Raw genomic sequence first — 15,994 nt, 5'->3', positions numbered from 1 at the left:
CTACAGAGTCAGTTCCAGAACAGTCAGGACTACACCGGACTACACTACACTGGGAAACCTTGTCTCAAAACAAAACAAGACAAAAAAATCAAGTCATTACCAAGGAACATAGGGAAATATTTTGTGTTCCTAGAATTAAAAGCTTGGGGCTGGAGACATAGCTCAAGGGATACAAGTGTAGCATTGGTTTGACATTTCTCTGTCAGAGGCATGGGAAACTAATTCTCCGCCCTGTTCTCTCCATCCAGAGAGTGCCTTTCTATCCTGCACGTCATTCAGAAGAACAAAGAAGAGCAGCATTTCTTCTACGAGTTTGAAGGAGGAGTCAAGCTTGGAACGGGGGCCTTTAATTTGGTAAGGAAGCAATTACAGAGAAACCAGAACCTTTCTGTAGATGCAACCAAGAGCCCAATCTCTCTCTTCTGTGTTTGAACTCCATCCCAAACCTCTGCCTGGGTGTGGTTGGTAGCTGCTGGAGTGGCCTGGTTTCCCTGGGCTCTGAGTGCTGCAGGGTTCCATATGTGCTCGGAGTAGCGTTAGATCACACAAGGGCAAGGGAAGTGTGCAGGGCCCTGACGGGATGAGTGAGGCGTTTAGTAAGGAGGAGCTTAGAATCTCGTTCTGCTCGTGCATCAGAAATATTTGTTGTCATGTCACTGGTGGCTCTGGAGTTGAAAACAGGATGGGGTGATATTATTTGAGAAACAATTGTTGATGATCTCTGGGGATGCAGTCAGTAAGATTGTCAGAGTACAATGTCATCTAGAAATTTGGAATTTTTATGAAGGTTTAATTCGATGGAAAATGAAGGAGTGAAGAGAATTGTATTTTGAGCATATAGTCCCTGGTATGTTCGTGAGCCTGTGCAGTGGGCAGTGCTGAGGTGGATGGACTTTTCCCCGTGGACTTTCTGTTCCGTCTGCTTGGCTGCTACACTTTATCACTCACCTGGGATGCCGTGTCTCCCATCAGAGAGTTTTCCAAAGCCTCTGGCCATCTAGCCCCAGCCCACTGGCTACCTCCTTGAATTGGTAGATGGCCACTTCTGGGAGACTGTCTGTTTTTTACTTCCTTCAGGGGTGTCCCAGAGGGCGCCGGGCTGCTGTGGCTGCCCACTTCTGTTAGTGCTGGAGTATCACCCACATCACCTTAGGTTTGTGCCTTCTAGAAAGGAGGCTGAAGGCAACATTGCCTAAACCAGGAATGCAGGCTCATGTCTGTAATCCAGCACTTGAGTGGCAGGAGGGCACCGCACGTTCTAGACCAGCTTAAGCTACAGCTGAGACCCTCTCTCAACAAGGCAAAATGAAAAAGAAGAAAGCAGCCTTGCTCTCAATGCCTTCGAGTCACTTCATTTCACAGGGGAAGACCCAAGTCACTGTTTAGAGGACCATGGAGAAGCTGGGCTTTATTTATGGTCTCCTCTGAGTCCTAGTCACGTTAGATTTGATTTGGCCATCGGAGCTTTTGAACAGGTTAGGGTTAACCACTGGGCCGCCTATAGTCAGCCTCACACATGAGCTCACCCACGTGGGCTGTCTGTAGTCAGAGTCTAACATGTAACTGCACTTACATTTCTGTTTTTCCTTACAGATGCTGTCTCTTTTACCAGCAAGAATCATCCGATTACTAGAATTTATTGGATTTTCTGGAAACAGGGTACAAATGGCATTTTGTCTTCATTTTGAAGAAATTTCTGTTGTTCTGTTCTTCTCCCCCCAGCTTCTTTTCAAGTGAGGTTCTCTCAAGAGTGCCTCTTTTCTTAGGTTTGAGATAAATACTATCTCTTCTACAGTGCACTCTCTCACACTTCCCTGATGAGGCTCTAGTGTTTCTAATGTTCAGAATCATGTATTTGTCTAGCTGATGGTGCTTACTCTGTTCCTATAAATTGTGAGTCCCTGTCCCATCAGCCATGGTGGGTGGCCAGGTCCCTGCAGGCATAGAATCCTACGTTCTTGCCTATCACAGTCCACTGAGCTTGAGTTTCAGTATGGTTTTTGTGGTGCTGGAGATGAAACCCAGGCCTGGCTTTACTCAGGCTTGGGTAAGTGCTCTACCGTTGAGATAAGCCCCTAGCAGCTCACTGTGTAAATCAGAAACTTCATCCAAGAAATACAGCATTTCTTGGGAATGAGCAGTTTATTCCTCTTTATGCAATCATATGATCAATATGGATTAGTTTGATATTTGTTGCTATGATGAAACACTGAACAAAAACAACGTAGGGAGGGAAGGGTTGATTTCATCTTGTACTTCCAGGTCTCAGCCTTTGTTGAGGGAAGTGAGGGCAGGAACTAAAGGCAGGAATCTGGAAGAAGGAGCTGTGAGGGAAGTCTGTCTGCTGCTTGCTGTCTTGCCTGCTTATGGGCTCATGGTTAGCTAGCTTTGTTGTGCAGCCCAGCACACCTGCATAGGGATTGGTGCTACTCACAGTGGGCTGTCTTCATGCATCAAGCACAATCTCCCAAAGACATGTGACAGACCAGTCTGAACCAGGCAGTTCCTTGGTGTGAGCTTCCCTCTCAGATGACTCTATGCTGTATTAAGTGGACAACTAAAGCTGATTGGGACAGTTACAACAGGATCTATCTTATGCCAGTTTAAACTATGAAGTTTTTTTTTTCTATTTAAATACTGCCGTTATTCTAAGAGTGTGAAAAATAAAACCCCATGTTCGTGGAGGGCAGGACATATGAATGATATGAAATTTTCAAAATATAATATTTTTCAGTCAGATTTTTCTCTATTATGCAATCACTCTGTGCAGGACCTGGGCCTTCTGCAGCTACGGGAAGGTGCATCAGGAAGCAGCATGCGGTCCCCACTCTGTTGCCTTACAATTCTGGCTTTCCATACCTACATTTCCCTGATTCTCGGTAAGAGCTAGTAGTCTGTCTACTGACTTTTGAATTTTTGGGTTAAGGTGGAAGGAGGTGAGGTTTATCATAGAGATCTTTGGCAGAGACCATTGACCGATTGTTTTCACTGAACAATTTCAAAGTTGCTTATGTGCACGTATGTTATTTATTTTATGCCTATAAGTGTTTTGTCTGCATGTGCATATATGTACCAGGTGCATGCCTTGTGCCCATAGAGGCCAGACGAGGAATTAGATCTCCTGGTACTGGAGCCATGGATGGTTGTGAGCTGCCATATGGGTGCTAAGAATTGAACTTGGCCTCTTTTAAGAACAGCCAATGCTCTGAACTACTGAGCCATCTCTCTACTGCCTCATTAAACATTTTAAAATCTATTTTTAGATAAGATTTAAGTATTAGGTGGCTGTATTTTCACTACACTCATCTTAGTATTTCCATTTTTTTTTATTTTGTAGAAAATTAAATTCAGAGGTAATGTAAGGTAACATTGCCTTGAAAAATACAAATGTCAGTGGGAGTCTGAGATAGCCACCTCCACTCTTAGGACTTGTCTGAGATAGCTACTTCCACTCTTAGGACTTGTCTGCCGTGGAGCTCTTTAAGTCACTCCATTCTCAGATGAAAACACAAAACAACCATTTTGTTTTGTGCTGTGTGTCAGTGAGAGCTGGGGGTTGGTTGTAAATGTGCACTGTGTTTTGTGAGCACTGAGCAGTGTCTGTTCCATTTCTAGGTACAGGAGAAGTGAATGTTGCGGAAGCAGAGAGTCTCCTTGCACCGTTCCTTCAGCAGTTCCCAAATGTATGCTCAGTGTCCATTGTCTGTCTCAGCCGGCACCCATAGCCGCCATTGCCTGTTGAAGTGTGTTCTTTCCTTTCTCCACAGGGCTCCCTCATCCTCTTCTATCATGCCCGAATCGAGCTGCTGAAAGGCAACGCTGAAAAGGTAGCCATGTCAGCCAGGGTATTTAGGGCAGTGTCTGTGTGGGAGGGGTCCCGTCACACGGTCACTCAACACAAGTAAATTTGGTTATGTGGACTCGCAAAAATGAATAGGAATGTGGTTCTGGAAAGCTAAGCTTTTTACTTTGTGCATGTGTGTTGTCGTACTTAGTAACTTACCTCATACATGTTTGCACATGTGAAGTAGTTCATGGTGGAGTATATATTGATATTGTTTAAAAGAATGTATAAAATAATACATGGGCATTTAATAAGACGTTTCAGAAAACTTTAACCATTATCTATTTCTGCATTCATTTTGGAAGCTATTTTTTTTTTACCTATGATGCACCCATGGTTCCTCATCAAAGGAACTAGTCCATTAACTCTCATAAAGCTAAAGAGAAGTGCGTTGCATGTGTGTGCGTGAGAGTGTGTGTGTGTGTGTGTGTGTGTGCGTGAGAGTGTGTGTGTGCGTGACAGTGTGTGTGTCTATGAAATCCACACAAATGAGATCAAACATTTTTTCTATTTATATCAAACCCCAGCTCTACCTTCCTGGTTGTACATTTAAGTCTCCCTATAGTCATTTTGATGACTGGATTTCCTTTTACAAGATGGATATTTTACACTTCTTAAAGTGATCTGTGATTGGTGACTGGCCAATAAATGTTTCTGTGCACAAACTTACCAGTGTAGAGTTCTGGGTCAGACGATCCTTGCATCTTTGACATCTCCAGGCAAATTGCCTTTCTCAAGTCTTTCAGTGCAAACTTCTGTAAAGAAATGGTGAACAGACTGGGGAGATGCCGCAGTAGTTACGAGCGTTTGCTGTTCTTGCAGAGGACCCAGGATCAGTTCTCAGCACCCCGTCACGTGGTTCACACCTGCCTATAGGCAACTCTAGTTCCAAGGGACCTGACGCCCCCTTCTGGCCCCTGTAGCCACCAGGCATGCATGTGACCACAAATGCACATGTGTACAGGCTCTCACGTGTATATATAAAAAAATGAATCTCTAAACACTTCTAGTGCTCTTTGTCAACTTGGGACATCTCCTTTAATTTTTTGCCCATGTGATGAGTATAAAAAAAGAATTGAAATTTTTTACTTAGTTTTATTATTACCATTATTTGTTGTGCTGGTATAGGGCTTTTTGCATGCTGGGCAAGTGCTTTACCACCAAACTACGTTCCTAGGCCAAACTTTTAAATTTAGTTAACAGTTTATGAATTTGCTATAAGTTATTCTTTTCTGACTGGCCTGGTTACATCTTTACCAATCTTTCTGAGAAGGGCTTAGTTACCTTTTGCTGATTATGGGATTTTGTTTAATGTGTGTTTTGTCCAGTGAAGATCCTTACGCCATTATAGTCTGTGCTTTATGAAAGAACTTGGCATTTCCGTCTCACTTGGACAGCGGCTTTCCTACTCCTGTGTTCTAAAGCACGAGGTCCCCACACAGAGTGAAATGAAGCAACAGACTAATTGCATTGCCATACATTATGGAAGAGAGCAGAACAGCGTATTGAGTGGCTTAATGAGTGATGATTTTGCTCTTTTTGTACAAAGCGTTTTATGTATTTTCCCATTAGGTTATTGTCTCCTTGTCTAATATCTGGATGATCAGCTTTGTGCAATTGACTTATAGGCTCAAGAAACATTTCGAAAATGCATTTCAGTTCAAGAAGAGTGGAAACAGTTTCACCATCTTTGTTACTGGGAATTAATGTGGATTTATATATACCAACAAAATTGGATGCAGGCGTATTACTATTCAGATCTACTTTGCAAAGAGAGTAAATGGTCCAAGGTAAGCCCCTGCTTTTGTCATGTCCTCTGCTTGCTGCGTGACCACGGTGGTTTGTGATGGAAGATGGATACTTGTCTCAGTGTAGAGGCTGCAGGAGGAGGAGGTGGGTATACCGACCACACCCCAGGTAGGACGTGGCTAGGGTGTAATTGCAGGTGCCTCAGCCATCCAGGTTTTTAGACTCCTCCCCAAAGTGCTCTTCAACAAGGCATTTTACTGCCAGGATGAACTGCATGTTTGGTCACAGCCCTTGAGCATCAATACTGAAATCTTGGCGAGTTTTGTAAACTTTTAGTACCCCTGTGATCAAGCTTTTGGTGATAGTTAACGTTAATTCTGAGCCACTTTAGGGAAGTTGGGAGAAAGGGGTCATGGTTTACTGTTCCTTCTGCCTACTTTCCCACTTCGATGTCATGGTCTGCCATAGGGGAATGGTTACATTAACTGAAAAGTGTGGCTGTCTTCTGACACAGATCTTTTAATAGTTACTGGTATATTTTAAGCAGTTCTGAAAATCGTGCAGTTGTGCACATATGTTGGAGCGCCTGGTTTCTTCCTTTCCTTTGTTTCTGTTTTTGTTCTTTTAAGACAGAATTTCACCTTGTAGCCAAGGCTAGCCTGGCACTCACTGTGAGTCACAGATTGGCCGTGAACTTATGGCAGTCCTCCTGCATCATCGTCCCAAGTGCTGGGATTGCATCACTTCAGTTGGTGCAGAGAGCTGAAGCCTGTACTTGCTTACTTCTTTCTTCCTAAGTAAAAATGTTCTTTTCATACAATGAACTTTATCATTTCTCCCTCCCCCAACTCCTCCTTACCCACCCAACTTTATGTTCTCTCCCCTTCTCTTTTTAAACAAACAAACCCATAAATCAAAAAAATGAAAACGAAAACACTGACAGGATTAATAAACTGAAAACCTTAGAACAAAACAACCCCCATAAACCAACCAACTAACCAGCCAACTAACCAATCAACCAACCAACCAATCAGACCAAAGCCATGGAGTTCATTCTGTGTTGGCCAGCTTCTCCTAGGTATGGGGGTAGGCATGGGGCCACGTCCTGCCTGGAGTGTGGTTGGGATGCCCAGTGACACTCCATTGCAGAAAAGTGATTTTCGCATTCCTAGCGATATCAATTGCGAAGAGCTTCTTGTTAGGGTGGGGCCCATATCCACCTCTCTGTCTCAGTGCTGGGACCCTGGAGAAACAGTTAGCCTTGGTAACACCTGCACGGTTTCTCGGTTACTTCTGGTGTGCGAGGTTAGAATGTCGCCTTCCTATGAGTGTTCTCTCACGAGCCCCTTGTCTTTTTCCCCTCAAGGCAACATATGTGTTCTTGAAAGCTGCCATTTTGAGCATGCTTCCAGAGGAAGAAGTGGCAGTGACTAAGGAGAATGTAGTGTCTCTGTTCAGGTGAGCATGAGACTGTGTCTGTCACAGAGACCCCGGGGTGTTAAGACACATCTGAGTTTTGCTTCATGCTCTACTTCCTTAGTTTGCAATTTCTCCACTCACTGCTATGGACACACTTAGAGTGATGCATTTAGCCGAGAGCCAGCATGGATTCTTTAGTATGATTTCAGATACATTTGCATGTCTGGGAATCATGGAAACATAGCACTACACTTGTTTTCTAGAATTAGGGTTTAGTTTCCAGGGCTTTGCACCTGCTCTCTCATACAGCCGTTGGAGTCTTTCAGTGATGTAACTGGATCTTTTCTTGAATTCTTTTCCTTGTTTATGCATTCATAGAATTATGCATAAGAAGCCACCCCACAAAGATGTAGTCTTTCTTCATCCATGTGTTTAGATTTTGTATGTATGTGTGTTGTATGTACACATCATGTACAGGCGTGTGTGCACACATACCTGTCTGTACATGTATAGGGGACAGAGGATGATGTCAGGTGTCCCACTCTACACTCTGCCCTATTCCCTCTAGACAGGGTGTCACTGAACATGGAGGCAGACTGTGGCCTGCAAATCCTGGTGACCTTCCACTTGACTGGCATGAGTGTGAACCAACCCGGGTTCCGAGTGTTTGAACTCAGTTCTTCAGGCTTGTGAGCCAGCATGCTTACTTACTGAGCCGTTTCCCCACCCAGCATTCCTGAGAACTTTGAAAATACTAAATCCTAACATGATAATTCACAAAGCCAGAGGTGTGGTTAGCTTTGTCAAGTTATACAGGTGGATGGCTCTCTTTGGAGGCATGTTATGTTATAGATCTGAGTAGTGGCTGCAGACAGTGACAGGAAATGTACTTTATACCCCTCCCTCTTGCTGGATAAATACTTTGAGCTCTTTTCTGCTTATTTATGGAAATCGACAATTTTACACCTAGATTGGCATGGGCAGTGTTTGACAGATGTAAGATACTAGCTAAGCTGAAGGAGTATGTCAGTGGCTCTCATGGAATTGTGCACCCACAGAGCGCCGTCCCTACCCTAGGACTCAGGTCTGGGTATCGCCCAAAAATGTGCATTTGCTACTGGGCTATGCTGTAGTCTGAAAACCTCAGTTGTGACCGATATGTATGCTCACTGGCTTTTGTGTGGGATCTTCACAGACAGGTAGATGGCTTGAAGCAGAGAATCGCCGGGAAATCTCTCCCAACCGAGAAGTTCGCTGTGAGGAAGGCTCGGAGGTACTCTCCCTCTTCGGGTGTCCCAGGAAAACTCGTCTTGCCAGCCCTGGTATCTGCTTTTATTCACTGTTTATACACTAGAGATAAAGTCACTGTCGAGAGCTTCGAAGAATGTATTTCCTTACCTTTGGCTGTGAAGCTTATAACTCAGTTAAGAACTATTATATATTTTTATATTTATGCATAAACTAATTTTAAAAAATCAAAAATTTTACCTGATGGGTTTTGACTACTTAGTATGTTCTAGACATTGTGATCAAGTCTATTCAAAAAAATCGTTTTGAATAAAGTAGAATTGAATTACAAAACATCACAAATTCAATTTTACATTTTCTAATAGCTTTGTAAAAATAAAGTAAAGGAAACCTTTAAAGCACACTTTTTCAAGGATATAGTTTGTTTAATCTGGGCACAGCAGTTTATACCTGTAGTCCTAGCACTCGGGTAGCCAGGTCAGAGAATTGGTGCACATTTGAGGCCTGGGCTAGCCTTCTCTACCCCTAAAATATTGTGTCTAACCCATGTAAACAAAACGATGCCATTTTGTTGTGGAATTGTAAACAACGGAAAAGTCATCTCCGAGCCACGCCCTTCCGCAGACAAGGGTCTCTCCCCCACCCTCATCCCCCAGGGGAGCCTCCTTTGGACTTGCCATGCTGTACTGCAGGGACCTTGTCCTGCAGGACTAGAGGCTGCTCAAGTCCTGCTTGAGCTCACCCTCCTAATTGCCTCACTGTTTCGGCCAAGCCACTGTGAAAAACACAACTTGACTTGAATTTGTAAAATGAAGCCTTCTTTTCTGAGAAAAGCTGTTCAGTGCACACTGTCCTCTCGGTCCTCCTGTGTGGTTCTATGAACCTTTTTTATTTGGGGGGTTATTTAATCATCTCCTTTGAATGTTATGTGGCATTTTCCAGTTTTTACTGTATTAGACGTGCTACAATGAACATCATTTACATGTACATGCAATTCCCTAGGAATGCTTGCAAAGAAATGGAATTCTTAGTTAAAGGTCTTGTGCTAATGTTGGGTATATAATGCTGTTTCAACCCCCCCCCCAAAAAAAAACCCTGTATCAATTCAAATGACTGATAATCTTCTAATTTGCATTCCTGCGCTGAGACTTTGAGCGTCTTTATGCACAGGCTCATTCAGTTTACCTTTTCTGCGTTACCATTCATGTCCTGCAGTTTCCTTGGGTTATCCTTGTTTCATGCTGACTCTCAGAAGTTCTTGGTGTATTTTAAGAGGAATGAGAATGTAACCCCTGACCAGGGTCAGATAGGAGCTAACCTGCAGCTAGCCTAGACCCAGGTGTTTCCCACAGAACCCCAAGATTAGACTGATAGGGAGAGATAGAATTGCAGTGGACCTGTCATTGTGTCCCAAGCACAGACAGCAACAAGAAGGCTGTGCTAAACACTGAGATGCCTAAACCCCTCTCCCAGCTGATGCCTGTGTTGCTTAATTAGCTTTAGCTCCGTTCGCTTCTTCTATCAAGTGCTCTGCACTGGGGAGGGTTCTCTGTGTCAAAGAACTTTCCAGACACTTTACCCGAGCCATTGCATTTCTTTGTCTACATTAGAACTCAGACACTGGAGTGTTTAAGACCCTATCATGCTTTGGATCACTGAAGGTTGGCGGGTGTGTAGTGACAAAGAATTGACTAGAATTAGTCATATCTAGGGTTGTTGCCACAGCCCGTTTTTCATAAAAATCTCAAACCAAGCTTGCCTCTCTCTCTTCGATAAATACTGTCAATAAGAAACTTTAAATCATCATCAATTTAAAAATAACATTATTGAATTGTGCTCCTAGTTTCTAGGACCATAAAACAAACTTGACACCGTCATTTCCTGCCTCATAGCCACGGCTGCTCTGCTAATATCTGTCACAACTTAAAATTCATGCTCATCCTAGACCCTTCAAAATATGAACTGCACTATCTGGACATTAGAAAAATATTTTGAAGCAAAAACACATTTGCTTTTGGTCCAAAAAAAATTCTCATGTGTTAGCCCATTAAATATAATCTGCAAGGAGGAGTCATTAGTTTACATTTCAGGAGCTGTCATTCAGCCATATGGCCTTAAAACAAGTGCGTTTTCTGCATATTGGATCGCATTACTGGGCCGACACATGTTTTTAATGATATAAAAGAACCTGAGCCCAGTAAAATAAATATTCCAATGATCATTTCTAGCGATATGCTTGGAAACACTTTATGTAAACAAGCGGCAGACATTTTAAAATATTTCCCTTTACTTAAAAGTAACAACAGAAATTTATGTTAAACAAAATTGTTCGTGGTGTCAGTTTAAAATACTGTTTTACTTCCATATCTATATTCTACCCAAGGATTGTATGCTAGTAGGTAATTAGTATGTGTTTGTTGAATGAATGAGTGATTTTCTAGTAAGAGTATAAGATATATGCTTACTTACCTTAGGGCATAGTAAATAAAAGGGATATAGTAAAACCCGGAAAAATTCTGTCACCGAATTCTAAATGAAGAAAGGTTAGAACAAGACCCTGACTGTCCTGTTGCAATACTTCATGTAGTTGCCAATGGTTTTGTATCCTTCTCCCATAGGAAATGATGTACGTCTGGAACGGCTTTTCAATAGTGGGCAAAAGAAAGGACCTTTCTGAAAACCTCTTGGTGACTGTGGAGAAGGCTGAAGAGGCCTTACAAAATCAAAGTAAGTGTGTGCAGGGCTTGTCTCCACTTGTTTCCTCTCCTGTTTCTCCCTGGAGCACATTGATCTGTGGGCATCCCCAGAGCAAGACTGGAGCTTGTGCCTGTCATCGAGATAAAGGGAGAACAGCATCTCTTGTGACACCAGTGAGTCCTGGGAACGTAGTTCTAAACAACGGACATGAGCCACAAAAGACCGTGGTATAAGATGAGAGCCCGTTTTTATGGTATAGCCACATGGCCAGTGTTTAAAGAAGGACCAGTCAGCATCTTTGTTTTCAAGGAGCAGCTATAAACTATAACAGGATGCCATAGGCTGGGGGATCTATGAGGAGTAAAAAGATGTTTTTCACAGATGCGGAGACTAGCGGGTACAGGATCAAGGTGCTGCAGCTGAGGAGAACCTTCTTACTCCCTGTGGGGGCAGAGGGCATGGCGTGGAGAGACCGAGGCACACAGCACACAGCACCACTCTCTTAAAGTTGCTACCTCTCACACTGTCGCCATGACAGTTAAACCTCTGCTCACATGCGGTTAGCACCACCGCGCTGTGCTTTGAATGGCTCCGTCGCCTTAGACTTAGGTCCATGAGACATCCCACCCTCTCGTGGACTCCAGGATACCAGGGGTGCACATGATCACACACACAGGCAAAACACTCATGCGACTAAAGCAAGAGGGAATGGTAGCCAATCTAATGCATATAAGGTATTCTTTGCTATTTTATTTGAAATATTTTAAAAAGAAAAATGTTTTATTTTGTATGGAAGTAAACACAGCCACGTCATTTTGAAATTGAAATAAAATGGAAGTCTGTCAGCTTACCTTTAAAATAAGATGGAGGGCTGCAGAGATAGCTCAGTTTCAAGGGGTTAAGACTTTTTGCTAGTCTTGCAGAGGACCCAGGTTCAATTCCCATCACCCTTATGCTGGTTTATAGCTGCCTGTTAGTCCAGTTTCAGCACCAGGCCCTCAGGTGGTAGCACACATTATAAGCAGGCAGAGCACTCGTACACATAAAGTAAAAGCCACTGTGTTTTAAAATGGGAGTCCATGAGATAAGCTTCTCCAAAAAATTTAAAATTTTGACCAAATTCAGTAGTGCTCATTGTTGATCAGTGAATTTGACTAATTTAATCATTTGCTTATTCAGACTCCCTTAGTGTTTCCATAGCTGACATAGACTTAGACGAGGGGGAGAAAGATAGCGCTTGCTGGTGTGGCTTTTCCACATGGCCACAAATTACAAACTGGAAAGTAAAGGAAAAACGTCTGCAGGGTTATGTGAACACAGTTGCATGGTGTCACCCCAACTGCCAGAAAATTAGCCAGCATTCCCCCTCTGTCCCCTGCTTCCCCAAACTCTGTAGGATGGATCCCCAGCCTCTGTGGTGTTCTACTGTATCCTCCCAACCCCTAAGAGTGGATCTTTTGTCAGTCACATTTGCAGATGAGCAGTGCATTTTCTCTGAACAGACTCTGCACCCTCAGGGTGTTTTTGGTCTCTATTGGAGAGAAAGAACTAAGGGAGTAATGCTTGCACCATAGTCTGGTACGGGGGAAGTGCTGCCTTTTCTGTTTCTAATGGCTTCTTCAGGTGAGAGGCCTGAGAAGGTTCTGGGTAAATGAGCTCAGACTCCAGCAGATACACCAGGCTTGCCACAGCTCTGTCCTTCGGTGTTTATTGATCACCAGTTCCTGCAGATTAAGTTTATAATGGTTTTTAGGACTATTGTTGTATGTAGGGACATTCTCCGACCCCAAGCTCCTGACTCTTAGTAATTAAGCTCCCATTCTCCAGAATGAGGGGTGAGGAATCTGCGATTGGAAAATTGAGTTATATAATAAGCCTGAGGTTGTGGGGGCTTCCACCCCAGCCCATATTAGAAATCAGAATGTGGTCTGGTTTTGTGGCTCAAAAACAGGGTAGGAGGACACTAGTGACCTACGGCGGTGCCTGGACATAGTGAGTAAAGGTTGGCCATCCACACAAAGGGCACCCTAGACACAAGCGCGCACTCTTGGAGGCATGCTTAGCGTCGGTCGGCATGTGGTATTAATTTCTGTACCGTTTTCTTTGGAAGTCTAAACAAATCCATCATGTAGCAGAAGTTGGCAGCAGACCCACTTTGTCTATCCTTGCAGTTAATTTGTGTGGCGACATTATATAGCAAACAGAATCCGTCACACGAAGGGATTGCAGTCTGGTGGCCTTTCACGTTTCAGTCAGCTTCCACGTTTCCTGCTTGGCGCATTGCAGCAGCGAGTGTCTAAGATGCTCAGCATAGATATTTTTGTAGTTTCCAAGCTTCCTTCTTTCTTGGGGTGCCCTCCCTCAGCAGCTACACTGCAGCACACAAGAGTGGGCCTTGTTGCCATGACTTAAATAACAACTTTTCAAACAGTATTATTTCTCTTTGGGTGTGGAGGTCAGAGGACATTTTGTGGCACTGCACTGTTCTTCCACCACGTGGGTCCTTGGGAGCAAACCCAGGCTTAGTGGCAGTCACCTTCACCTGCAGAGCCAGCCTTGCTGCAGGGATTTAAAAATAAAAAATTCCAATTGAAGATGGAAACTGTTGAAATCTTTCTCTTTCATGAGACTTCGACTCAAGACGGAGTGATCATGTGACAGACAGTGTGCTGTGGTCAGAGGAAACTGTGGCTTTGCTTCTGAGGTTTATGTCGGATGTGGAATATGAACCCCTCTGTCACATTGCTAACGTAAGATCCCCGCAGAGTGACTTCCCTGGTTTTTCAATGGTAGTTGTCTCTGCCACCTCAAAAACCATCATTCATTGAGCAAGCAAATGTTGCCACAGCACAAACTGCCAAGAAACTACTGCTCATGGTTGAATGGGATACGCAGCAGTGACTCTAAAGTCCAGTGTCCAGTTTGGACACTTCTGAGGCTTTGGGCTGAGGCCTGACTGACCTGCTTCTCAGCAGACATCTTTGAGAGCAGCATGGGTTGGGGATGGGAAGCTGTAGGGAAAGGTAGTTCTAAGTAATGGGAAAGGTTAGAGGTGTTGGTGTCTGTGGGTTTTCTAGTGATGTGTCAGCACCTGATAGTTAGAAGTGAAGTGAGCCCCTTCTAGTTGGGTGAGGAGCACTGGAAACCTCCAGTAGGTGAGGGCTTTGTGAACGGAAACACTGGCGTGTGTCACTGGTGAGGCCTGAGGCTTAACCCCAAAGCATGAGACTTTCAATCTGGGGACTTTGGGTGTCTAGTCAGTTCCCTTTACCACCCCTCCACACTGTTGTCACAGCCTGAAATGTGTAAATTAGCAGTCTGTCTTGGAATGGCTTCTTCACATGTCACTTGCAAAAGAAAAAAGCAGGAAAGCCTTCACGCATGGAACACGTGGGCATGACTACCTTTGTCACATAGCCACGGCACCATGCGATGCGGCTCACTCTCCTTAATACCTTCAAACTGAGCTTTAGACGGCGGGGGCCAGGCAGGGAAAGGAAATACTTGGCGTTCTCTAGGAGCATGGAAGTTGGTGGGGTTTTGGGTGCCTTTCCTGTATTTGGGAACCATTTCATGGCATAATTTCCCCCTAAAAGAACATAACCTGGGAGAACTGATAGGTTGTAAACATAATGATCTGGAAGAGGGGTTTCTGCTTCCTGCATTTTGAACGGGTGGGAGGCCATCTGCTTCTCCATATGGAAGCACTATCCTCTCCTGCTCGGGCAGGCGCCAGCAGAGTTAGAAGCCAAAACAACAGGGGGAGACAGCCTGGTTCCTCCTCCTTTACCTCTGAGAGAATTAATGAAGCTCATGCTTTATTTAGAGTTCAGGTTTCCTGTCGTAGCTAAGGCCACAAAATTCAGAATGACCACCTGAAACATCTGCCTGCGAACACACGGTAATAACGCTGGGAGAGGGAGTGAGTTCAGCGTTCTTCTCGGCAAGTGTTTGCATTGTGTAGTGGGTTAGTGAACATGCTTCCCGGGGTTCCCCCTAAAACCCAACGTCAGTTAGTTTTCCTCTTGATTAGGATCTTTTGAAAGTATTTCCGGGCTGGAGGCGCAGGGCAGCCCAGAGTGTCTGCCTAGACGAGGCTCTAGCCCCATCCTAGATACCACATAACACCGAGCTTTTAACCCTTGGTTCATGCTTCTTGTTTTAAGACTTTACTGACTACTCCGTGGACGACGAATGCTTGGTGAAGTTACTGAAAGGATGTTGCCTCAAAAACTTACAGCGGCCCTTGCAAGCCGAGCTGTGTTTCAACCATGTTTTGGAAAGGTAAGAGCTAGCCCGAGTACATGGATGACCAAGCCTTTGTCCTCGTGAACAAAGCTTTTTGCGTGGAATATGGCTTTACACATTGCCACTCAGTGTTTAAAGATGACGGCAAAATGCAAACTTATAGTCAGGCTGACAGTTGCTAAGCGCCGTCAACGATTGCTGGGCTTCTCTCAAACTCACTTGGTCTCTATCACTTCTGTATGTGGCGGGGAGTGGTGGTGGGGTAGAGTGTGTGGTGTGTGGGGGTTTGTAAATGTATGTATGGGTGATGTGTGTGTAAGGTGTGTGTGTGTGGTGTGTGTATGGTGTGGGGGTGTGCATGTGTGTGGGGGTTTGGGGATGTATGGGTGGTATGTGTGTATGGTGCAGGGGCGTGGTATGTGCACGTGTTGTACATGTGTGTATCGCTTTCATTTATTCTGCACGTATTCTGGGACACTGGATGACAGAGACAGCATAACCTAGAGGTTGAGTATCCCTCATGGTAACTTGACAGGGAAGGAAGGTAATAAATACCACTCCTTGTTTTTTTTTTTCTCAAAGTGCATGTCTTTCTGTGTATGGTGATTTTATATATATATCAATGACAGTACTGTCCTGATATTTCTCATAGAGTTGGAGCAAGGGTGAATGCCTGTCAATAAACCGGTAGCCACTGTGTTCTCTAAAGGTTGTAACTACTCACTTTGTACACTGTGGGCCCAGTAGCAGGGGTCTCTACTACTTTTCATAAAGAATCTGGAAGCTGCA

At 44.1% G+C, this 15,994-nt stretch overlaps 1 protein-coding gene across 3 annotated transcripts in view; it reads left to right on the top strand.

The window, feature by feature from the left end:
- Ttc39b (tetratricopeptide repeat domain 39B) overlaps positions 1 to 15,994 on the top strand; it is a 104,834-nt gene that overhangs the window by 77,395 nt on the left and 11,445 nt on the right. For all 3 annotated transcript variants that reach the window (XM_039109510.2, XM_006238350.5, NM_001106665.1), the window contains 10 exons: positions 249 to 354; positions 1,594 to 1,659; positions 2,771 to 2,879; positions 3,616 to 3,683; positions 3,768 to 3,827; positions 5,473 to 5,634; positions 6,960 to 7,051; positions 8,208 to 8,334; positions 10,879 to 10,987; positions 15,124 to 15,241. In XM_039109510.2, coding sequence (XP_038965438.1) covers positions 249 to 354; positions 1,594 to 1,659; positions 2,771 to 2,879; positions 3,616 to 3,683; positions 3,768 to 3,827; positions 5,473 to 5,634; positions 6,960 to 7,051; positions 8,208 to 8,334; positions 10,879 to 10,987; positions 15,124 to 15,241 — 1,017 coding nt within the window. The remainder of the gene's footprint in view (positions 1 to 248; positions 355 to 1,593; positions 1,660 to 2,770; positions 2,880 to 3,615; positions 3,684 to 3,767; positions 3,828 to 5,472; positions 5,635 to 6,959; positions 7,052 to 8,207; positions 8,335 to 10,878; positions 10,988 to 15,123; positions 15,242 to 15,994) is intronic.

This window comes from Rattus norvegicus, chromosome 5 (genome assembly GCF_036323735.1).
Source record: "Rattus norvegicus strain BN/NHsdMcwi chromosome 5, GRCr8, whole genome shotgun sequence".
Taxonomy (NCBI): domain Eukaryota; kingdom Metazoa; phylum Chordata; class Mammalia; order Rodentia; family Muridae; genus Rattus; species Rattus norvegicus.
The sequence above is the reverse complement of the archived record's forward strand: the minus strand, read 5'-3'. Positions and strand labels throughout refer to the sequence as shown.